This window comes from Dasypus novemcinctus, chromosome 1, assembly GCF_030445035.2.
Source record: "Dasypus novemcinctus isolate mDasNov1 chromosome 1, mDasNov1.1.hap2, whole genome shotgun sequence".
NCBI lineage: Eukaryota > Metazoa > Chordata > Mammalia > Cingulata > Dasypodidae > Dasypus > Dasypus novemcinctus.
The window spans coordinates 35,191,783-35,217,033 of record NC_080673.1 but is presented as its reverse complement, the minus strand read 5'-3'; the positions used below and the strand labels follow the sequence as shown (position 1 = coordinate 35,217,033).

At 36.4% G+C, this 25,251-nt stretch overlaps 1 protein-coding gene across 1 annotated transcript in view; it reads left to right on the top strand.

The window, feature by feature from the left end:
- GLRB (glycine receptor beta) overlaps positions 1-24,014 on the top strand; it is a 157,848-nt gene extending 133,834 nt beyond the window's left edge. The window contains exon 10 of the mRNA XM_058278251.2: positions 22,302-24,014. Within this exon, the coding sequence (XP_058134234.1) occupies positions 22,302-22,598 (297 nt within the window). The 3' untranslated portion in view covers positions 22,599-24,014. The remainder of the gene's footprint in view (positions 1-22,301) is intronic.
- The last annotated feature ends 1,237 nt before the right edge of the window (positions 24,015-25,251 follow it).

The following is a 25,251-nucleotide window of genomic DNA, read 5'->3' as shown; positions in this document are numbered from 1 at the left end:
GAACCATGCAGCTGTTTCTTTGTAAGTCAGGATTGGAAGTGCAGTTATCCAGGAGGGATTTGTGGAAAGTCTTACTGTCTGATGGCTTAGACTCCTGTGAACTGCATACAGAAGCAATAAGCCTTTTGTGAGGTCTGTATGAACAAAACCACTGTCAGCCTAGACTAAAAGGTACAGAAAAGGAAGAGATTGAAGGAGAAACCACTTCTGGGGGAAAAAATCATGGAAGCTGAGGTCTGGATTTAAGACATCTTCTCAGGCCAAGAGTGGGACCCCATCCATGCATGTGAGGTGAGTGTGCCCCAGCATTTGAATAGGGTGAATATTCCAGCCCATTGTTCGAAGAAAGTTTGTCCACCTCAGACTACAGCAACGGTGAAGCACATTCCCTGAAGCTTAGAGAGAATTAGGTCATCACCCCACTCTTTTGAGAGAGTTAGGCCTGTGATCCAGAGATTAGGGAGAATGTTGCCACCCCACTGTACTAAGGGGATTGAGATTGTCCTAGAAATTGGGAGAGGTGTGACTGTCACTGTAGTGTTTTTGGAGCATGAGGTCTGGAGCTTGGCAGCCACCTAGGTGCTTGATGAGGGTAGATCTGAGAAAATGGTCCTTGGGCATGTCTGTGCCAGGGGGGCCTTCATGAAGCCCTGAGAAGAAGAAACCATCCTTCTGCAGATGCTTTCAGACTGAAATCCAATGGAGTATGCAGGTTTTCGGAACTGTTTGGGACCCATGATACCTGTTTTCCTTCCAGTTTCTCCAAACGATAATGCTATTGTTTATCCTCTGTCTATCTTTTGTATATTGAAAGCAGATAATACCTTGTTTTGTAAGTTTCAGAGGTCTACAGCCAACGGAGACTTTTGACTCAAGACCAACTGCATGCCTATAACTGATTTTTATGTGATTTTGTAATTAACATTGCTACTGAAGCAATTTAAGATTTTTGAAAAACTGTAATCTTATTCATGTATTTTGCACATGGAAAGAACATGCCTTTTTGGGGGATTCAGAGTGGAGTGTGACAGTTGAAGTTCTTTTATGAATTCTCCCCTAAAAAAAGATTGTTGTTGAACTAATCCATTCCACCATGGGTGTGGGGCCCTTTGGATTGGACTATGTCAGTGAGGTGTGACTCAGGTTGAGTTTCTGCCCTCTTGCTGGGTCTTAGATAAAAGGAGACACAGAGAGAGACACACATAGAAACACAGATACATACAGATTTTTTTTTAAGATTTTTTAAAAATTTTATTTCTCTCCCCTTACCCTCCTCCTCCCCCCCCCCCTTGTCTGCTCTCTGTGTCCATTCACTGTGTGTTCTTCTGTGACCACTTCTATCCTTATCAGTGGCACTGGGAATCTGTTTCTTTTTGTTGCATCATCTTGTTGTGTCAGCTCTCCCGTGTGTGCGACACCATTCTTGGGCAGGCTGCACTTTCTTTTGCACTGGGTGGCTCTCCTTACAGGGTGCACTCCTTGTGCATGGGGCTCCCCTACGCGGGGGACACCCCTGCGTGGCAGGGCACTCCTTGTGTGCATCAGCACTGCACATGGGCCAGCTCCACACGGGTCAAGGAGGCCTGGGGTTTGAACTGTGGACCTCCCATGTGGTAGGCAGACGCCCTATCCACTGGGCCAAGTCCACTTCCCCACACAGACATTTTTGATCCTCCTATGTGAGGGATGATTTGAGGATTGCTAGCAGCCAAAGCTTAGACATGAAGCCTCCAACAGGCTAGGTCCACGGAGCAAGCTATATGCCTGATAGCCCACAGCTGAACTTGGGAAGAAAGCAGCTAAGACTCAGAGAGCGGACTCAGAAAGTGACAAACCATATGCCTTGTTGCCCTCAGTTGAGCTCTGGGAGACAGTAGATTTTGGATGGGAAGGCTAAAACCTGGGCAGAGATGAGCAGCTATCTTGCTTCACCATGTGGCAATGTGCCAGGATCACTAGTAGCTATCTGGTGAGAAAGCATTTCTGCTGATGCCTTGATTTCGACATTTCATGGACTCAGAACTGTAAGCTTTTACCCTAAATAAAATTCCCATTATAAAAGGCAATCCATTTCTGGTACTTTGCATTGGCAGCCCTTTGGCAAACTAAGACAGGGCCCTTATAATTCTGTATAAATTTACTGACTGGATTTTCCATTTCTGGAAAGAAGTTTGTTTGAATTTTTATTGATATTGCATTGAATTTATAAATCACTTTGGGTAGTATTGACATCTTAACAACATTTACTCTTCTAGTACATGAACATGCACTGTCCTTCCATTTATTTAGATCTTCTTTAATTTCTTTTAGCAATATTTTGTAGTTTTCCATGTACAAGTCCTTTATATCCTTGGTTAGTTTGATTCCTAGATATATGACTCTTTTAGTTGCTCTAATATAATATTTTTCTTGATTCTTCTTTTGATTATTCATTGCTTGTGTATAGAAACACTATTGATTTGGAGGTGTTTATCTTGTACCCCACTACTTTGCTGAATTCATTTATTATGCATAGGAGTTTTGTTGGGGATTTTTCAGGATTTTCTGTATATAGGGTCATGCCACATGCAAATAGGGAGTTTTCTTCTTCCTTTTCAATAGGGATGCCTTTTATTTCTTTTCCTTTCCTAATTGCCTTGGCAAGTTCTTCCAGTACAATGTTGAATAACAGTGGTGACTGTTTCTTCTCTTAGAAGGAAAACTTTGTCTTTCACCATAAGTAGGATGAAAGCTCTGGGTTTTTCATATATGCTGTTTATCATATTGAGGAAATTTCCTTCTAGTCCTAATATTCTACATGTTTTTATCTAGAAGGAGTGCTAGATTTTGTCAAATGTCCCTTGTGCAACAATTGATATGATCATGTGTTTTTTAATCCTTTATTCTGTTAATTTGGTTTATTTCATTAATTGGTTTACTTAGTTGAACAACCTTTGCACACCAGGCATAAATCCCAGCTGATCATGATATATAATTATTTTAATGTACTGTTAGATTTGGTTTAATCATATTTTGTTGATGACTTTTACATTTATATTCATAAGAGACATTGGTCTTTACTTCTCTTGTGGTATCTTTATCAGGCTTACATGTGAGCATGATGTTGGCCTTGTAAAATGAACTAGGGAGTGTTTGTTCCTCTTCAATTTTTTGGGAAAGTTGGAGCAGAATTGGAGTTAAATCTTCTTGGAATGTTTGGTAAAATTCCCCTGTGAAACCATCTGGCTCTGTGATTTTCTTTGCTGGGAGGTTTTTGATTATTGATTCAATATCTTTGCTAGTAATTGGTTTGTTGAGATCTTCTGTTTCTTCTTGAGCCATATTAGCTAGTTTGTGAGTTTCTAAGAATCTGTCCAGTTCATCTAGTTTATTAGCATATAGTTGTTCATAGGGTCCTCTTATAGTCCTTTTTATCAGCAGGGTTAGTATTAATGTCCCCAGTTTCATTTCTGTTTTATTGTATCCTCTGTTTTTTATTTGGTCAATCTTGCTAAGGGTTTGTCAGTTTTATTGATCATTCAAAGAGCAAATTTTTGGTTTTGTTGATGCTATCTATTGATTTTGTTTCCTATTTTATTTATCTCTGCTGTAATCTTTATTATTTCCTCCCTTCTGCTTGCTTTGGGTTTAGTTTGCTCTTCTTTTTCTAGTTCTTCCAGTTTTTAGTTTAGGTATCCAATTTGAATTCTTTCTTCTTTTTAATGTAAGAATTTATAGCTATAAATTTGCCTTCTCTATATCCCATAAATTTTGGAATGTTGTATTTTATTTTTAATTTGTCTCAAGATATTTGCTAATTTCCTGTGTGAATTTTTGCTTAATCCATTGTTTGTTTAAGAATATGATATTTAATTTCCATATATTTGTGAACTTTCCATTTCACCCTGTGTTATTGATTTCTAGCTTCATCCCACTGAGGTCAGAAAAGATACACTGTATGTTTTCAATAGTTTGGAATTTATTGAGACTTTTGTGGCTAACATACGGTCCATCCTGGAGAATCATTCATGTGCACTCAAGAATAATGTGTATTCTTTTGTGAGGTGAAGTGTTCTATATATATCTGTTAGGTCTAGTTGTTTTAAAGTATTGTTCACGTCTTGTATTTTCTTTTTTTTTTGGGGGGGGGTATATATTTTTTGAAAATTTATTTATTTTAAAGAAACTTTAGATTACATAAATGTTACATAAAAAATATAGGGGATTCCCATGTGCCCTAATCCCTCTCCCTCCCACACTTTCCCACATTCCAACATCCTTCATTAGTGTGGTATATTTGTTACAATTGCTGAACATATATTGAAGAATTGCCACTAACTGTAGATTATAGTTTACATTATACTTTACACTCTGACTAGATGTTCTATCCTTATTGAAAGAAATATGTTAAAGTCTACTGTTAATGTAGAATAGTCAGTTTCTCCCTTCAGATCTGTCAGTATTTTCTTCATGTATTTTGTGGCTCTGATGTTAGGCCCAGATATATTTATAACTATTATATCTTCTTTTGAATCCACCTATTTATCAGTATATAATGTATAATGACCTTCTTTGTCCCTCTTAACTGTTTTTTCTTAGTGTCTATTTTATCCAATATTAGTGTTGATACTGCACCTCTCTTTTGGTTACTATATGCACCATATATAATTTTTTCCATCCTTTTACTTTTAACCTACTTTTATCTTTGAAACTAAGGTGAGTCTCTGGCAGACAGCATAGAATTGGGTCATGCTTTTTATCTGTTTGATTACAGAGTTTAATCCATTTACATTTAAAGTCACTATGGATAAGGCAGGAATTTCTTCTGCCTTTTTGCTATTTAACCTTTGTAAGTCTTATACATCTTTGTCCCTTAATTTTCCCATTATTACCTACTTTTATATTTATTTGACTTTTTATGTTATCACATATTGAGTTCCTTCTCTTTTCTGTCTGGACATACTTTCCTTATATTTTCCTTGTTGTTATCATGGGGTTAAAATTTAACATCCTAAATATCATATTTGGTTTGATACCAACTTGAGTTCAGTAGCACACACATGCTTTTAGTATTCCTCTCCAACTCCCCACCTTTTTTGGTAATGGTTACCCTTTATTTCTTTGTACAATTTATGTCCAAAACCATAGATCCATCATTACTTTTTAAAATCAATTTTATTGAAACATTCATAAACCACATAGTTCATCTAAAGTGTACAATCATAGTTTCATTCACTTAGCATGCTTCCTTTTTTATCATTGATGGAAGATTATTAATATTTTCCTATACATTACTGCCCATCATTTGTTTACTTTGTATTTTTGCCCAAATATCACCATAATATTAGCCTCTTGTAAGATTAACGTACATTTGTCCTGTTTCAGAGAAAAACATTCTTATATATGACTCTAAAACATTCAGTTTTCACAAGAAGGTTTGCTATGCTATATAGTCTGTGTTTCAGTTTCTAGCTCTCCTTCTAGTGATATATATGCTCTTAGGCTTTCCATTTCAATCACTATCATACCCGCATGTTAGCACTACTATTACAAACCCTATGACATACTTTTTCCATTTCTATTCATTTCCAAACATTTCCAAACAATCTTTTTACTAATTCTATGCAGATTAAGCCTCAGCTTTCCATTCTCTGGTGATTTGGATTCTAGCTTTTAACTCCATTGAATCTGCTAATTATAATTAGTTCATAAGAGAAAAATTTATACAGTATTTATCCTTTTGTGTCTGGCTTGCTTCACTCAATATAATGTCCTCCAGGTTCATTTATGTTGTCTTATGCTTCATGACTTCACTTCTTCTTACAGCTAAATAATATTCCATCATATATATATATACCACAGTTTGTTTACCGTTCATCAGTTGATGGACACCTGGGTTGTTTCCATCTTCTGGCAATTGTGAATAATCCTACTGTGAATATTGGTGTGCAGACGTCTGTTCATGTACCTGTTCTCAGATCTTTTGGGTATTGCTGGTTCACGTGGCAGATCTATATCTAACTTCTTTAGGACCCACCAAAGAGACTTCCATAGCAACTACATCCATACCAATAGTGAATAAGCTTTCCTGTCTCTCTCCAGTATCTCCAAACTTGTGTTTTCAGTTTTTTTATAAGTGGCCATTCTAGTATATATGTTATTAGTCAGCCAAAGAGTTGCTGATGCAAAATACCAGACGTCTGTTGGCTTTTATAAAGGGCATTTATTTGGGTAGAAGTTTACAGTCACTAGGTCATAAAGCATAAGTTACTTCCCTCACCAAAGTCTGTTGCCACATGTTGGGGCAAGATGGCTGCTTGTCTCTGCGAGGATTCGGCCTTCCTCTTCCTCCTAAGGCTCTGTATTCTCAGCTCCTTCATGTCTTTCTGGACTCAGTTATTCTACCCTTTCCACAAAGTCGACTATAGAATATCATGCTCTCTCTCTTCCCAGGGTCTCTGCCATGTCTATGGAGTCATCTCTATTCCTCTGTGTTCTTCTCCTGTGTATTTACTTCCCTTGGCTCCAGCATCAAAACTCTTTCCTCTGCCCTGTAGTTTTCTCTGTGAGTCCCCTCCCACCAAGAGGGCAGGGACTCAACCTTCTACCAACATGACCCAATCAAACCTCTAATCATAATTTAATCAAGTAAAAGTGAAACCTCTGAATTTAATATAATTTTGTATGCCCAGAGGAACAGACCAGTTTACAAACACAATCCACTATCTAGTTTTAGAATTCATAAACAATATCAGAGTGCTGCAGTATGAAATGGTATCTTGTAGCTTCAATTTGGATTTCCCCAATAGCCAGGGATGTTGAACATTTTTTCGAATTTTTTCCCATTTGTATTTCTTCTTTAGAAAAATGCCTATTCATATCATTGTGTATTTTTAATTGGGTTGTCTTTTTGTCATTGAGTTGTAGGCTCTGTATATATATTATGGATATTAGAACTTTTTCACATATGTGATTTCTAAATATTTTCTTCCAGTGATTAGGCTGCCTTTTTACCCTTTTCACAAGATCTTTTGAGGTGCAGAAGTGTTTAATTTGAGAAGATTACACTTATCTATTTAGTCTATAATTTTCTTTTCTTGTAGTATCTTTCTCTCACTTTGGTATTAGAGGGATATTGGCTTCACAAAATATGTTAGGTAATTTTCCCTCCTTTTTAATTTTTTGGAAGAATTTAAACAGAATTGGTATTAATTTTGCTCAAAATGCTTGGTAGAATTTGCCTGTGAAGCCATCAGGTCCTGGGCTTTTCTTTGTGGGAAGATTTTTGATGACTGATTTGATTTCTTTACTTATGTTTGGTTTATTGATTTCCTGTATTTCTTATAGAGAAATGTTTGTTTTTCTATTTCTAGGAATTTATCCATTTAATCTTGATCATCTAATTTGTTGGCATACAGTTTTTTATAATATATTTTTTGTGATCATTTTAATATCTTTGAGGTCAGTTGTAATGTCTCCCTTTCAGTCCTTTTCCTATGTACTTACATCTTCTCTCTTTTTTTCTTTGTTAGTCTAGCTAAAGGTTTGTCAATTTTATTGACATTCTCAAAGAACAAACTTTTGGTTTTGTTGATTCTCTCTGTTGGTTTTTTGTTCTCAGCTTTATTTATTTATGCTCTAATGTTTGTTATTTCTTCCCTTCTGCTGATCTGGGATTAGTTTTCTGTTCTTTTTCTATTTCCTCCATGTTTTCTGTTAGGTCTTTTATATATATATATGTAAGGATTTAGAATGATAAATTTCCCTCTTTGCACTGTCTTTGCTGTATACCATAAGTTTTCGTAAGTTGAATCTTTATTTCATTTGTCTCAAGATATCTAGTATTTTCTCTCCCTTCCCCATGAGATGGCCCTTTGTCTGTTTGCTTGTTGTTTTTGCTCATTGTTTTTTGGTTCATCGTTTGCACTCATTATGTTTTTTTCTTTAAGATTTATTTTATTTATTTTTTTCCCCCAGTTGTCTGCTGTGTCCATTCACTGTTTGTTCTTCTGCGTCCACCTGCATTATCAGGCAGCACTGGGAAACTGCATCTCTTTTTTGTTGTGTCATCTTGCTGTGTCACCTTTCTGTGTGTGTGGAGCCACTTCTGGGCGGGCTGCACTTTTTACACGCAAGGTGACTCTCCTTACAGACACACACCTTGTGCATGGGGCACCCCTACATGGGGGGTGCCCTTGCAAGGCACGGCACTCCTTGCATGTGACAGCACTCTGCATGGGCCACCTTACCACATGGGTCAGGAGGTCCTGGGTATTGAACCCTGGACCCTTCATATGGTAGCCGGACACTCTGTCAGTTGAGCCACGTCTTCTTTCCTGCACTCATTATTTGCATTCATTGTCTGTTCATTGTCTGTTTGTTTTTTCTCTTTAGGAGACACGGGGAACCAAACCTGGGACCTCCCATGTTGGAGGTGGGCAACCAACACTTCTGTTCTCTGATAGTTTTTGTTTTTCCTCATTGTCTGCCCATTGTTTTTGCTCATTGTCTGCTTATTGTATTTGCTTGTTGTCTGCTCATTGTTTGTGTTTTGTCTTTAGGAGGCCCCAGGAACTGAACCTGGGACCTCCCATGTGGTAGGCAGGAGCCCAACCACTCGAGCCACATCTGTTATCTCTACTATTTTCTTTTGCAATTTCTTCTTTGACCCAATGATTGTTTAAGAGTATGTTGTTTAGCTTCCATATACTTGCAAATTTCCCCCTTTTCCACCTATTATTGATTTCCAGGTTCATTCCATGTCATCAGAAAAAGTGCTTTCTATAAATTCAATCTTTTAAGATTTGTTGAGGGAAGCGGACTTTGCCCAATGTTAGGGCATCCATCTACCACATGGGAGGTCCGCGGTTCAAACCCTGGGCCTCCTTGACCCATGTGGAGCTGGCCCATGCGCAGTGCTGATGCGCGCAAGGAGTGCCCTGCCACGCAGGGGTGTCCCCTGTGGAGGGGAGCCCACGTGCAAGGAGTGTGCCCCGTAAGGAGAGCCGCCCAGCACCTGAGAAAGTGCAGCCTGCCTAAGAATGGCACCGCCCACATGGAGAGCTGACACAACAAGATGATGCAACAAAAAAAGAAACACAGATTCTGTGCAACTGACAAAAACAGACGTGGACAAAGAGGAAGATGCAGCAAATAGACACAGAGAACAGACAACTGGGGTGGGGGGTGGGAAGGGGATAGAAATAAATAAAAATAAATAAATCTTAAAAAAAAAAGATTTATTGAGAAATTTTTTTGTGTGTGTGTGTGTGACCCAACTGGTTGTCTATCCTGTGGAAAGGTCCATGAACACTTGAGAGGAATATATAACCTGCTTATTTGTGGTACAGTATTCTGTATGTGTCTGTCGTATCTATCTTGTTTATCATATTTTCAAGCTCTCTCTTTCCTTTTTGAACTTCTGTCTAGTTATTTTATCGCTGTGAGTGGGACGTTGAAGTCTCCAACTATTTTTGTACTGATACCTATTTCTCTTTTCAGTTTTGCTAAAGTATTTGTCATGTATTTTGGAGCACACTGGTTAAGTACATAGATACTTATGACTGTTAGTTCTTCCTGGTGGACCATCCCTTTTATTAACATATAATGACCTCCTGCATCTCTTATCTTTTTTTTTTTTTTTTTTGCATTTAAAGTCTTTTTGGTCCGATATTTGTATAGTTACCCCTTGCTCTCTTTTGGTTACTGTTTGCATGTAGTAACTTTTTCCCAACCTTTCACTTTCAGTCTATTTGCATCCTTAAGACTTCTGTAGACAGCATATGTATGGCTCATGTTTTCTTATCCATTCTGTCAGCCTATGTCTTTTGATTAGGGAGTTTAATACATTAGCATTCAATGTTATTACTGTAATGCCATTACTTACTTTAACCGTTTTATCCCTTGGCTTGCATATGCCACATCTTATTTTTGTGTGTCTTTTTACCCTTTTGGTTACCCTTTCTGATGGTTTTCACTTCTACACTCTTCTCCAATCCTCTTTTTCCTGTTTTTTTCTTTATTGACTAGAACTTCCTTTATTGTTTCCTGCAGAGCTGGATTCTTGTTTATGAACTCTCTTATATTCTTTTGATCTGTCAATATTTTAAACTCACTGTCATATTTGAAGGACAATTTCCCGGATATAGAATTCTTGGCTGGCAGTTTTTCTTTTTCAGTACCTTAATTATAACATGCCACTTCCTTTTCACCTCCATGGTTTCTGAAGAATAATCTGAATTAACTGTTAGAGGGCATCCCTTATATGTGATACTTTACTTCTCCCTTGCTGCTTTCAGAATTTTCCCTTTCTCTTTGGCATTGGACATTATGAATATGATGTGTCTTAGACTAGATCTATTTGAGTTTATTCTTATTGGAGAATACTGTGCTTCCTGGACACATATATTCATGTTTTCCATGAGAATTGGGAAATTTTCAACCAGTAGTTCCTCAAATACACTTTCTGTTCCTTATTCCTCCTCTTCTCCTTCTGGAACTCCCATAACACATTTGTTGTTCATGCTATCCTGCAATACCCTCATCCCCTGCTCAAATTTACCATTCTTTTCTCCTCTATTTCCAAATCTGTTCTTATATGCATCTATTGTATTTTTATTTTTAAAAAATTTTAAATTTTATTGATACATGTTAATAAAGCATAAATCCACCCAAAGTGTACAAACAATGATATTTGGTGTAATCACATATTTGTGCAATCATCACTTCAGTCATTCTTAGAGCAATTCATTATTCCAATAATAATAATAATAAACAGCAAACAAACAAAACTCATCACCTCTCAATTTCTCTGTGCTTCCCTTGCCATATATAGCTGCTATTCTGTTTCCTTCTCTCTAGTATTTGTATTTATAATTTATAAATAGCCTTTTATATGCAATATCACCTATTTTCATGTTTTTCATGAAGTTTTACTATCTTATACAGTCCCATGTTACAGTTTTTAGCTTTCCTTCTAGTAATATACATGGCTTTATACTTACCCATATAATAGGTCTGCTAGTTAAAAACGCAATGATGTGATTTCACCATTTCTGTTCATTTCCAAACATTTTAACCAATTCTGCACAGATCAACCTTGAGCTTTGCATTCTTTACCCACCTTTTACTTTCTAGTGACCTATATTCCAATTATTAATATTAACTCCATGAGTTTACACACATTATTTAGTTCATAATAGCGCAAGCATACGGTATTTGTCCTATTGTGTCTGGCTTGCTTCACTTAGCATACTGTCCTCCAGGTTCATCCATATTGTCATATGCTTCAGAATTTCATTTCTTCTTACTGCTTCATAATATTCCATTGTGTGTATACTCCACAATTTATTTATCCATTCATCAGTTGATGGACACCTGGGTTGCTTCCAACTTTTGGCAGCTGTGAATAATGCCACTTTGAACATCAATGTGCAGATCCTGTTTGTGTCTCTGCACTCAGTTCTTCTGGGTATATACTTGGTAAAAGTATTGCCAGGTCCCATGGCAAGTCTATATTCAGCTTTCTTAGGAACTGCCGAACAGTACTCCACAGTGGCAATACCATTCTATATTCCCGCCAACAGTGAAAAAGAGTTCCTGTCTCTCAAAATCCTTTCCAACATTTAGTTTTCTGACTTTTTAATAGTGGCTAGTCTAACATGTGTGAAATGATATCTCATTGTAGTTCTGATTTGTATTTCCATAATCGGTAGTGATGTTGAACATATTTTCAGGTGTTTCTTCATTATTTGAATTTACTTTTTGGACAATTGTCTTTTCAAGTCTTTTGCTCATTTTTTAATTGAATAGTTTGTCTTTTTATTGTTGAGTTATATGATCTCTCTATATATCATGGATATTAAACATTTATTGGGTGTGTGATTGCTAAATATTTTCTCCCATTTTCTCTTTTGTTGCTTGTGCTTTGGGTATAAGGTTCAAGAAGCTACCACATAGCACAAGGTCTTGAAGATGTGTTCCTACATTTTCTTTTAGGTGTTTTATAGTTGTTGCTTTTATATTTAGTTCCTGGAATCATTTTGAGTTAATTTTTATATAAGGTATGAGACAGGGGTCCTCTTTTTTCTTTTGCATGTGGACATCCAGTTCTCCCAGTACCATTTGTTGAAAAGACTCTTCTGGCCAAGCTGGAAAAACTTGACTGCCTTGTCAAAAATCACTTCACTGTAGATTTGAGGATCGATTAATGAGTTCTCAATTCATTTCCATCGGTCAATGTGTCTGTCTTTATGCCGGTACCATGCTGTTTTTACCACTGTATCTAAATGATATGCTTTAAAGTCTGGAAGTGAGAGTCCTCCAACTTCGTTCTTCTTTTTAAAGAACTTTTTGGCTACTTGAGGCCCCTTAAAATTCCAAATGCATTTGATAGTTGGTTTTTCCATTTCTTCAAAAAAGGCTGTTGGGATTTTTATTGGATTTGCATTGAATCTGTAAACCAGTTTGGGTAGAATTGACATATTAACAATATTTAGTGTTCTGATCCATGAACACAGAATGTCCTTTCACTTATTTAAGTGTTCTCTGATTTCTTTTAGCAATGTTTTGTGGTTTTCGGAATATAGACCTTTATGTCCCTGATTGTTTATTCCTAAGTATATGATTGTTTTAATTGCTGTTATAAATGGAATTTTTTTTCTGATTCCTCTTCAGATTCCTTATCACTAGTGTATAGAAATGCTATCGATTTTTGTGTATTGATCTTATATCCCACCACTTTGCTGAACTCGTCTATTAGTCCTAGTACTTTGTGTGGATTTTTCAGGATATTCTGGATATAGGAACATATCATCAGCAAATAGTGAAAGTTTTACTTCTTCCTTTCCTATTTGCATGCCTTTATTTCTTTATCTAGTCTAATTGCTCTAGCTAGAATCTCCAGCACAATATTTAATAACAAGGGTGATATTGGACATCCTTTTCTTTTTCCTGATCTCAGCAGGAAAACCTTCCGTCTTTCACCATTGAGTACAATGCTAGTTATAGGTTTTTCATAAATGTACTTTACCATATTGAGAAAGCATCCATCTATTCCTATCTTTTGGAGAGTTTGTATCAAGACAGGGTACTGTATTTTGTCAAATACCTTTTCTGCATCAGGCAAGAGGGTCATGTGATTTTTCTTCTTCAGTTTATCAATGTGGTTTATTTAATTGATTTTCTTGTGTTGAACCACCTTTTCATACCTGGTATAAAACTCACTTTATCATGGTGTATAATTCTTTTATTATAATTCTTTTTTAATTTATCGGACCTTGTCTTGTGATGTAATATATGGCTTATCTTGGAGAAGTTTCCATGAGCACTTGAAAAGAATGTGTACCCTGCTGTTCAGAGGTACAGTGCTCTATAGATGTCTTTTATGTCTTGTTCATTTATCGTATTTTTCAAGCTCTCTGTTTCTTTATCCTCTATTCAGATATTCTGTCTAATACTGAGAGTGGTATATTGAAGTCTCCAAAACTATTATTGTACATATATTTCTCCCTCAGTTTTGCCAATGTGTGCCTCATGTATCTTGGGACACTCAGGTTAGGTACCTAAGTATTCAGTCTAGTTATTTTTTCTTGGTGTATTGCTCCTTTTATTATAGTTTATAATAATATTATAATCCTTTATAATATTTAATAATATTATCCTTTATAATAGTTTTGCATTTGAAATCTACTTTGTTTATTAGTATCACTACTCCAGCTCTTTCTTGGTTACTATTTGCATGGAATATCTTTTTCCAACCTTTCACTTTTAACCTGGTTGTGTCCTTATGCCTGAGGTTGGTGTCTGGTAGACAATATATACTTGGCTCGTATATTTTTTAATCCATTCTATCAGTCTGTGTCCTTTGATTTGGGAGGTCAAACCATTAATATTTAATGTTATTAGATATTACTTACTTCATCCATTTTGTCCTTCAGCACTCTGTTGTCATATCGTATTATTGTCAATATTTTTACCCTTTACACTTCCTAATAATCTTTATTTCTACACTCTTCTCCAAATCTCTTGCCATTGTTTATTTCCTTTCAGACCTCAGACTCCCTTTAGTATGTCTTGTGATTCTGGTTTTTTGGTAACATATTGTATCAGGTTTTGTTTGTCTGTGAAGACTTTGAACTCACCCACATTTTTGAAGGGCAGTTTTGCTGAATATAGAATTCTTGGCTGGCAGTTCTTCTCTTTCAGTACCTTAATTTCATCATACCACTTTTTTCTTGTCCTCATGGTTTCTGATGAGTTAGTACTTAATCTTATTGCATTTCCCTTATATGTGATATTTTCCTTTTCTCTTCCTACTTTCAGAATCCTCTCTTTATCTCTGATATTTGTCATTCTTAATAGCAGGTGTCTTGGGATAGGTCTATTGGGATGTTTCTGTTTGGGTTGCATTTTTCTTGGATATAGATGTTTATGTCTTTCATAAGGCCTAGGAAGTTTTCATTTGTTATTTCAACTATTCTTTCTGCCCCTTTTCCATTCTCTTCTCCTTCTAGGACACCAGTAATGTGATTTTGTGCATTTCACATTGCCATTCAATTCCCTGAGACTCTGTTCCACTTTTTCCATTCTCTTCTCTTTCTCTTCTCCTTTCTTTTTGGGTTCAGATATTCTGTCTTCAAAATCACTAATTCTGTCTTCAGGCAATTCAAATCTTCTCTTATGTGCCTCTAATGAATTTTTATCTCATCCATCATGTCTTTCATTCCCGTAAAGTTCTGTTACTTTTGTTTGCATGCTTTCAAATTGTTATATATGCTCACCCAGTGTCTTCTTAGTATCTTTTATCTCTTTAATTTTATTTTCTTTCAATTCTCTGAGGTGATTTAGGAGAGTTGTGTAATTATCATTAATTAATTGTCTTTAATCCTGTAACTTGTCAGGATATTTGGTTTGTCCCTGTGGCTGGGCTGTGTCTTCCTCTTTCCTGATTGGGTTGTAATTTTTCGCTGATGTGTAGGCATCTGAATGTGTTGGTGAATTTACTCTGATGGCCAAGTTCTCTCTCTTGCCTGTTGCATGCACTTTCCTATTCTGCCCGCAGATTGTGCTCTTTGGCAGACCTCTCATCTCAGACCCCAGATCTAGGGGGAAAGGCATTCACTGCAGCCTCTCAGGCATGCAGTGCAGAAGCAATATCTCTTCAGATAGGCCAAACCTCAAAAACTAACTTTCTCAGAAGCTGTTCTTCTCCTTTGGCCAGCCACTTTCCCTCCTCTGTGTTGTCAACAATAAGTCCAGGGCAGTAGGGAGTGTGTTTGAGAAGGCAGGTTATCTTTAGCTCCATGCTGGCTCTCAGGCAGTGTCACTGCCTCACCCAGCCTGGAAGTTTGTGACTCCTAGGATGCAACAGGCCAAGTTCACTAGCTAAAATCTTAATTGGCTGTGTCCCTCCCTCTTCCCTTTCTTGGGTAAGAGGACCTCTGCAATCCCCTCAGTCCATAGCCACAAGCCAAGGGCCAGAGGGCCCATTGCTGTTTGCTTGACTGTGGGGTGATGGTTTCCAGCAGCAGCTGCTGCAGCTTTACTCATGGCGCCTTTTCAGCCAGCTGAGACATCTTTCCTTCATCCCTCTCTCTTCTTGGTAATATTTAACTTTCCTCTGATGTCCTAAGCCCTTGAACTGTTTTCCAGACAATTTCTGCCTGTTCTCTAGCTATTTTTCTGGGAGAGAAGTGAACCTTCTGCCCCTCTAATTCTCTGTCTTTTGGGAAATCTCCTATGATTACTTTTTATTCATTTGTCTTTTAGTACCTGTAGGAAGTAAGAAGTGGAGTTATATACCAAAGAATATAATATCACTGGCATTTATAATTACCCTTTCCTGGAAGTCTTAATTACTTGGTGCTTCTTTGAACCTGCATCCCGTGTACTTTCCTTTCATTCTGAAGAACTCCTTTTGTATTGCTTGTAGGGCAGGTCTGGCAGTGATGAACTCCCTCAGCTTTTCTTTATCTGAGAATATCTTAATCTCTCCCTCATTTTTTAAAAGAGATTCTCTCCAGACTAAAAATTCTTGTTTGATAGTTTAATCATTTTAACCCCCTGCCATCTAACCTTCATGGTTTATGATGAGAAATTGGCACTGTGTCTAATTGGAACTCCTTTGTACATAACACATTACTTTTCTCCCACAGCTTTAAGAACTCTTTCTTTGACCATTGCATTAGATAGTGTGATCAGTATGTGGCAGGATATATCTTTCTTCATGTTCATCCTTTTTGGTGTTCTCTGGGCTTCTTGGATAGGCATATTCACATCTTTTGCTGTTTGTGAAGTTCTCTCTCTCTCTTTTTTTTAATATTCCTTCTGTCCTTTCTCTACTTCTCCTTCCTGAATTCCCATTGTTCATATATTGGTATGGTTGGTGGTTTTCCAGAAGTGCCTTTGACTATTTTTACTTTATTATAGTTATTTTTACTTTCTTCTCATCAGCCTATCTATTTCAATTGTCTTGTCTTTGAGTTTGATGATTCTTCTGCCAGCTCAAGTCTGCTCTTTAAACCCTCCTGGGCACTTTCTGATCTTCAACGCCTATAAGTTCTGTTTCATTCCTTTTAAAGATTTCCATATCTTTACTAAGATTCTCAAATAACTCATTCATGGTTTTCTTGATATCCTTTAGTTCTTTCTCTGTATTTTCCTTTAGCTCCTTTAGCATTTTTAAGGTCATTTTTAAAATGTCTTTGTTGAGTTTGTCCACCTTCTGGCCTTCTTCATTGATGTTTTATGGATTTTTTCCTCTTCCTTTGTGGACCATAATTTCCTGTTTCTTTGTTTGCCTTATACTCTTGCTTGCACACTGTCCATTTTAATATTTTAAAATATTAACTCTGGTATTTATTCCCAAGCTATCTGTTGATTTTCTAACCAGCTGCAATAAGATGAAGATTTTCTGGAGCTTCAGCCCTCCTATCATGAAGTTCTGCTCAAGGCAAACGCAAGTTTGGGGTTCTCCCAGTCTGCACTTGTATCTTGTCCTGGGCCAGAGCTTGTTAGTTCTTTTAGGGTTCCCCTGCTCTCCGGAGTTTGAATGCCCCTTTTCTTTGCTAGGGGACAGATCTCTCAGAGTATTTAAAGCATTCAAGCCTTTGCTCCAGGCATTCTGCCTGTATAGATGCTTAAACTCCTTTTGTTGTCTCAAGCTACTTTTGCTTGGAGGCCAAATTCTGGGAGTGGTGCACCAAAAAGTTTCTCAAGTCAGTCTTTCCCAGCTGAAGCAGGTCCAGGGACCCATGAAGAGGGTGCAGAGTAGCTCCAAAGGACCCTGGGGAGGGGGATCAGGAAGGGTGCCAGGAGCTTCTACCACCACTTCCCAAAACTGAGCTTTCTAGACCTGCCCAGCAAGTGCAGCCCTTCAGCTAACTCTTTAAGTCTCCACTTTAAGTCTCCACTGTTACCTTTTTCCAGGACTGATTGGGATAATGGTCACCCTCAAAGGCCAGCCTCCAGTGATCTGAAATCGCTTATGAAAAGCCACGGTCAGAGATTGGTTGTGCCCACCCCCGGTCTTGGGAAAGATGATATTTCTATCTCTTTCTGTCACCAAAGAGCTAGCCAGGGGCTAGAACCCATGACAGCTGCTGTGAGAGTGGGGGATAGTGCTAGTAGGCATCACAATTTACTGTTCTTTACAGTAATTTACCAGTCTCTTCTGCCCATTCTTCCCTGAGTGTTGTACAGTGTTCCACTGGCCTCCAGAGTTACAAAATAGTTGTTTTAGAGAGTTCCTGCCTTTTTAATAGTTTTGATGGAAGGACTGAATCTTGTAGTTTTTTACTCTATTGTCCTGCCAGAATCAGTGGAAAATTTTTGAAACTGATTGTATTATATATATAAAACTGTGCTTGCCAAGGAAAAGGATGAAAAACAGTTATAAGGAAAATCAATGATAATTAATCTAATATTTAACATGAAATTTTTGTAATTTGTGCCCTGCATGCAAAAAATAAGCTGTCAAAACTATAGAATTGTTGTTGTTGTTGTTTTCCGTAATTTCTCAGCTTTTTAAATATTTTGCTCACTAATTTGTTTGCTCGCTTATTAGGTTCATTTTTATTCAGCAGTATAACAATTGAGAACCTACTGTTGTTTATATTATTCTAACACCTAGTATGTTCTATGCATTAAGGTATTATGAATAAAAGACACAGAAAGTAGAGTATATTCCCAAGATTTTACATTTTTATTTATTTATTTTTTTAAAAGATTTATTTTTTAATTTATTTCTCTCCCCTTCCCGCCCCCCCCCACCAGTAGTCAGCTCTCTGTGTCCATTTGCTGTGTATTCTTCTGTGACCACTTCTGTTCTTATCAGCGGCACCAGGAATCTGTGTTTCTTTTTGTTGCGTCATCTTGTTGTGTCAGCTCTCCGTGTGTGCAGTGCCATTCTTGGGCAGGCTGCACTTTCTTTCACGCTGGATAGCTCTACTTACGGGGCGCACTCTTTGCACGTGGGGCTCCCCTTCGCAGGGGACACTCCTGTGTGGCAGGGCACTCCTTGCGTGCATCAGCACTGCACATGGGCCAGGTCCACACGGGTCAAGGAGGCCCGGGGTTTGAACCGCAGACCTCCCATGTGGTAGGTGGATGCCCTATCCATTGGGCCAAGTCGGCTTCCCAAAGATTTTAATCAATTTTAAAATTAAAGTTAATGTTCAAGCATAAATGAAATAGTTACCTTCTTATGGTAATGGAATTTTTTCTAAAATAAGGATTGATTTAAATTTGGTAAAATATATACAGATTATTCTCCTCTGAACATATTTTTATGACAAGTAGAAGATTTTACTTTACCGTGATATGTCTTCTGGTCAAGAAAAATTGCTTTTAAATGTATGTGGACTTAAACTGAAAGATATCACAAAGAAAATCTTGGAGACTAAAGTTGGAAGCATTAGAAATTTTTTCATCTGCTTCATTTTTTATTCTTCACTGTTTCACTATCATATTACCTCATTTTTGTTACCAGTAATTTTCAGAAGTAATTGTAGTTTATATGGTTATATTAGTCAAGATTCTCTAGGGAAACATAACTGACAGGAGATCTGTAAATATCTGTAAATATTATTTAATAAAATTGTCTCATGTGATTGTTGGGGTGCACATGTCCAGATTCCATAGGGCTGGCTGCAAGCCAGGAACTCGATGAAGGTCCTCAATGAATTCCCCAGAAGGAGCTGGCTGGCTGAAGTCGAGATGAAAATTCTCTCTCTTCTACCTGCTGAAATCTCTCTTCCCTTTAAGGCCTTCATCAGACTGGATGAGACGTCTCTCATTGCTGAAGGCAATCTCCTCAGTTGATTGTAGATGTAGTCAGTCCTAGATGCAATCAGCGTGCTAATGATTTAAGTCCACAGATGTCCTCACAGTTACAATTAGGCCTGTGCTTGCTTGACCAAACTATCAGGCACCATGACCTGGCCAGGTTGACACAGGAGCCTAACCATGACAATGGTGAAAGTAAATGAGATTCATATTCATGATGAGGAATAATTGTGATTTTATAAATGGGAAGTTAATAGAACCAAGATCACTTTTGAAGAATGTGTGTTAGGCAGTGTTTTGCCCTTACTGTTTTATTTATAAGCAGTTTCTTTAAAACCTCTTCATGTGATATTATTACTATTTAAAAATAGTATTTATAATTATATTGTAAACTTTTGTACATTCATGTATACATATTTTAGATGCTATTTAGATGTAGAGAAGTATTAAAAAGAGTACTAAAAGGAAAGTTATGTTGTATAAAATCACCGATAAATGGGACAAGATGAGACCAGCCAACTAGTTAATGAATCATAACCTATTTAAGGAACTCTGAGGTTTCCCCAGTAGGGAACCTAATCTTATTCCTTTATTCAGTTCTGTCACAGTATTCACATTTACTTTCGTAGTAGAGGTTCTCTCTTCCAGTACACACATGCACACACAAATTCCTAAGTGCCTTGAATATAGGAGCCTTCAAATATATCTCTAGAAGTGTTTTTTTTTTTTTTTAAATTTTTTTATTTTTTATTGACTTTGTAATAATATTACATTAAAAATATATATGTGAGGTCCCATTCAACCCCACTCCCCTACCCCCCCTCTCCCCCCCCCAACAACACTCGTTCCCATCATCATGACACATCCATTGGATTTGGTAAGTACATCTTTGGGCACCTCTGCACCTCATATACATTGGTTCACATCATGGCCCATACTCTCCTCTATTCCATCATGTAGGCCCTGTGAGGATTTACAATGTCCGGTGATTACCTCTGAAGCACCATCCAGGGCAGCTCCATGTCCCGAAGACGCCTCCACCTCTCATCTCTTCCTGCCTTTCCCCATACCCTTTGTCCATTATGTCCACTTTTCCCAATCCAATGCCACCTCTTCTATGTGGACACTGGATTGGTTGTGTCCATTGCACCTTTATGTCAAGAGGAGGCTTAGATTCCACCTGGATGCTGGATGCAATCCTCCCATTTTCAGTTGTAATCACTCTAGGCTCCATGGTGTGGTGGTTGTCCTTCTTCACCTCCATCTTAGCTGAGTGTGGTAAGTCCAATAAATCAGATTGTAGGTGCTGGAGTCTGTTGAGGCTCAGGATCTGGCTATCACATTGTCAGTCCAGAGATTCAAATCCCCTAAATATATCTTAAACCCCAACATTAACTGCACCCCCAGCACATTAGCATGAAAGTCTCTAGAAGTGTTTATAAATTTCATGTCTAATAATTTAGTATAACTGGTTTGAAGATTTTTTGCAGGACTTTTTAATGTTATTGCTTTAACTTTAAGGAAATTTTTCTCTTATTGAAAAGTTTACTATATTTACATGGTCTTTCTGAATAACCATAACATCCTGTTTGCATTTTGAGTAAACTGCACAGATAAAATTTAGAATTATTAAGATGCCTGGCAGAATTAAAGAGTATGGTTATGTAAAAATTTTAGAAAATTTCATGTATTTATGTGTGGCTAAGGTTGTAATATCATATAAATGTGGTCACTTTTTAGTTATTTACAGATACTAAACCATAGCTAGTCATATATGAAATATGATTTATAATAAATACCTTCATATAGTCAAGACATTTGTTCTTTTCTGTGAAAAAGCAAAATTAAGTGATAGGGAGCCCTCCTATTTGAGTCACTAGAGTACTCCTTTATTTTGATAAGTGGATTCTAAAGCAGTGTTAGGACATCTGTATATTTTGGGAGTTCCAAGTGGAGAAAGAAAGAATGGGATATCCACAGAGCCCCGGATTTTGAATATTGTTTTGAGAGTCTGAGGATAATGCAAAGTTTTGATGATGTAGAGTCTTTCCTCAACTTCTATTCCAATCAAGGTGGTGATTTACTCTTTACAAAAGTGCACTGATACATGCTGAGACTACACATTCCTCCAACAGCCCTGGAAAACTAGAGCTTTAAATGTGGTTTGTTCTTCTGTCTGGAACTATTAGAGGAAGGCGCTCGAGTGGGTGAATGCAAGTGAGTGTGGATGTGTGTGTAAGGGGGCGTGTGAGAGCAGGAGCAAGAGTGTGAGAGAGAGAGATTGTTAAAAGTGGTCTTTTAAAAATTTTATTTGGATAATTTAAGTGGGGCAAGGAATGAAGGTAAATCATATATATATATGTGTGTGTATGTGTGATTTTCTCAAAGTTACATTTAAAGAATTTAAATTTTACTTGCCTCCATTGTTCTCTCAACCCCTTAACCAATGTCTATATTTTTTGCTAGACATCTTTCTAGACACAGTGTATAATAATAAAAACACCAAAATTAACAGCACTTAAATGTATATCTGAATATAATTAAAAGGGGGAATGTTAGATTGCATATATAGTAACAATAAAATTTTTAAAAATCCACGAAACTACTGTACTACACAATCAGTGAACCCTAAGTTAAACCACAGACTATAGTAAATAGTATAATTTATAAAAATGTATATCATCAGTTGTAACAAATGTTCCACACCAATGCAAGGTGTTAATAATAAGGTGCTATGTGAGAATCCACTATTTCATGATTGATTGTTCTGTAAACCCACAACCTCTCTAGTTAGGAAAAAATCTATCAAAAGTTTATTCTGTAGCATAAACTTTGTTATATAGGTACATGTTAGAGCTCCAAATGTTCAGGCAACCTGATGGCTAACACTTGATTATTACTTCTGTTAGTTCTTTGTAGCATAAACAAATACTTTCTTGTGGAAACCAGCAATTTAAAAAAATATATTCTTTTGAGGAAAGTGTTTTACAAAAATAAAAATTCTAAATACACTCTGTTGTTAATTTTTTTCCCCTTAGGTTGGTGAGACCAGATGCAAAAAAGTTTGTACTTCTAAGTCTGATCTAAGGTCTAATGACTTCAGCATTGTTGGAAGCTTACCAAGAGATTTTGAATTATCCAATTATGACTGCTATGGAAAACCCATTGAAGTCAACAATGGACTTGGGAAATCTCAGGCAAAGAATACCAAGAAACCACCTCCTGCCAAACCTGTTATTCCAACAGCAGCAAAGCGAATTGATCTGTATGCAAGAGCGTTGTTTCCTTTCTGCTTCTTGTTCTTCAATGTTATATATTGGTCTATATATTTATAATGAATCATTTCCATTTACATAAAATAAAATCCCATTTCATTGTCACCGATCCCATTCATAAATGGCAATCTGTGAAAATGTTTGCATTTTCATAGCAATATATTGCATTTGGATGCTATTCGATTGTAATAAAAGTGTGGCATCTTAATTTTGAATGGCAGCATGACCCTGTAATGTCTGAGCTCTAATAATGACATATACATGTATAGCATACATACTCCTTTAGGAATAAATGAAAGACAAGCATATTACATAATCAAAATCCAAACAATTCTCTTCAGTTAGTGTAAACTGAAAATTCTTCAGATAATTCTGATAATAAAATAATGTGCACGCTGCGTATTGCTATGGTCACCGTTCTAACATAGATAGTATTTCAATTTTCCTTCCTTGTAACTTAATAGAAAAAGCATTTTATTCTTGTATAATTTTCAATGGTATTATCAAAGATTAAACTAAATTGTATTACATATTATTTAAACTTCGTAAGTAGAAAAAAATTAGTTATAATTATGTGGGCTCTTTAGAGAAATAAAGTTCAGAAAATGACTAATTTGTAAAATCAGCCCATTGTAAAGTGTGCCTGTGTTGTCAAAATGCCAAATAACAAAAACACTGTAAGCATTTTTGAAACAAAGGGAAATTATGGATGTACATAAATACATAGTGAATCCTGGTTTGTGATAAAGTAAAAATAAAGGATAGATGCATTGATTAAACATTTAGGAGAAAGGAAAGTCTATTTAATCCATCTTAAACCTAAATATATTTTCATGGATTTCATTTTGTTCATACAGGATACCCAAAAGCATAGTGCCTTAAGAAGAGTCATAAATTTTTAAAGTTGATATATAATAGTAGATATGTGATTTCCCATCATTTTCAAAACACCAAGAAGAAAATATCCTATTACTAAAATAACGGGAGTTATTTAAAACTCCATTGCCATTAAAGGGTTTTTAACTTTATTTTATTAAAATAGTTACACATTTGCAAGTGAAATTTTCTCTGCATTTACTTCTTTTTCTTCTTTAATATTTTAGAATTGGTTACAAAACAGTTAAAGGATAAGGAAATAGTAACTTTTTGCTCTTTTAACCTAGGAGGAAACAAAGGAATAGCGTTAGACTTCACTTCTATTGGTATTTTCTTTCTTGCTAAATTTCCAGATAATTAAAATTTATTTTACTTTGATCTTGTTCCAACCTAAAAATAACCATTTTCTGATCCACAAGACTCCCATTTCCCAACTGATATCACAGCCATTGTTCCTTTTTATTTCTGCCATAGATGTAATTAAAATTATCAGTAATACACATAGCATAAAGAACAAATAAGCATATTTACATAACTTGAAGGGTTTTGTTGTAGTTGAGAGTTCTTTGGGCCAATTAAATAATAAAATGTATTCAAAAATACTGTTTCTGCCAGTTGTCATATGTGATCAATGATATTCAATTTATTGAAGACTTGTTTAATTTTTTTAGAGTCTCACTGCTCACTCAATTTCTAAATGGTATATAATCTAATCCCCTGGAATCCTTCACCACCCCCTATTTGAAGAAACAAAGCCATATAAGTAGTTTTAAAATGCCACAAGTGACCCAGTTGTTAGATTTCCATGTTCTATTAATGACAAAAGGGAGCCAGGACAATAATATTTTAATGGATAAAAAAGTCTAGTCTAGGACTTCAGTCATTTAATATGTTCATTTGTAAAAATTTGATTTGCTTAGAATCTTTTTATTCTGACAAGTTTCATTCATATCAGGAAATCTGCTCTAGATACAGAATTTAAATTGGCAAATATACCATATGGAAGTTTGGTATAGGTATAGGAGTTTGTAGCTTCTTAAGATTAATCATAATACCAAATTATATATAAGTAATTACAGTGGGATTAAGTGTGTGGATATAAATACATGTGGAACACTGGAGAATGATCATAGCAAAGATGTACAATCAGTGTCCACCGAAAGTTTTCAGTTCTCTTAAGAGTTAATTCACTTAACCCCAGAGTAGTTCTTATCTGGGTACTTTTAAATGTTATATATTTCCAAGCAGCCTGCAATGTATCTACCTTGGAGGGCTCGCTGATAACCGCAAATTCAATGTCTCCAAAATTAAAATTATCGCCTCCTCACAAATCAATAGGTCCCCTTGAATTTTTCTATTTCCGGTAAAGCCATCACTATTCTAGTCACTCATCCTAAGTCTTCCTTCCTTTCAAGTACCAAGTCCTATAAATTCTCCTCCTTACACATATCTCCTTTCCATTCCTGCTAGTTCAGTTCTCCATTCTTAACCAGACTATTGCAGCAATCATTCCACTATAACCCAACTTAATTTTGAATTAACCTTATGATTTTTATTTTTTAATTGCACAAGTGATGCCTAAGTATGTTGAAGTATTATAAAACAAACAAATGTATTTAGAGTAAGTACTTAAAGTTTCCTGTCCTCAAACTGTTCTCTCTCTTCCCCAGAGGTCATCACAGTCTTGTGTTCCCCTAGATCTATTCTAGGCATTTACAACCCGTATCTCATTTTTAAATATACAGGATAATTTAACATATGGGCTTTAACATGAGTGGGCTATTACCATATGCATAGTTAAATTTTATTTTCACTTAATATGTCTTGGAGACCTTTC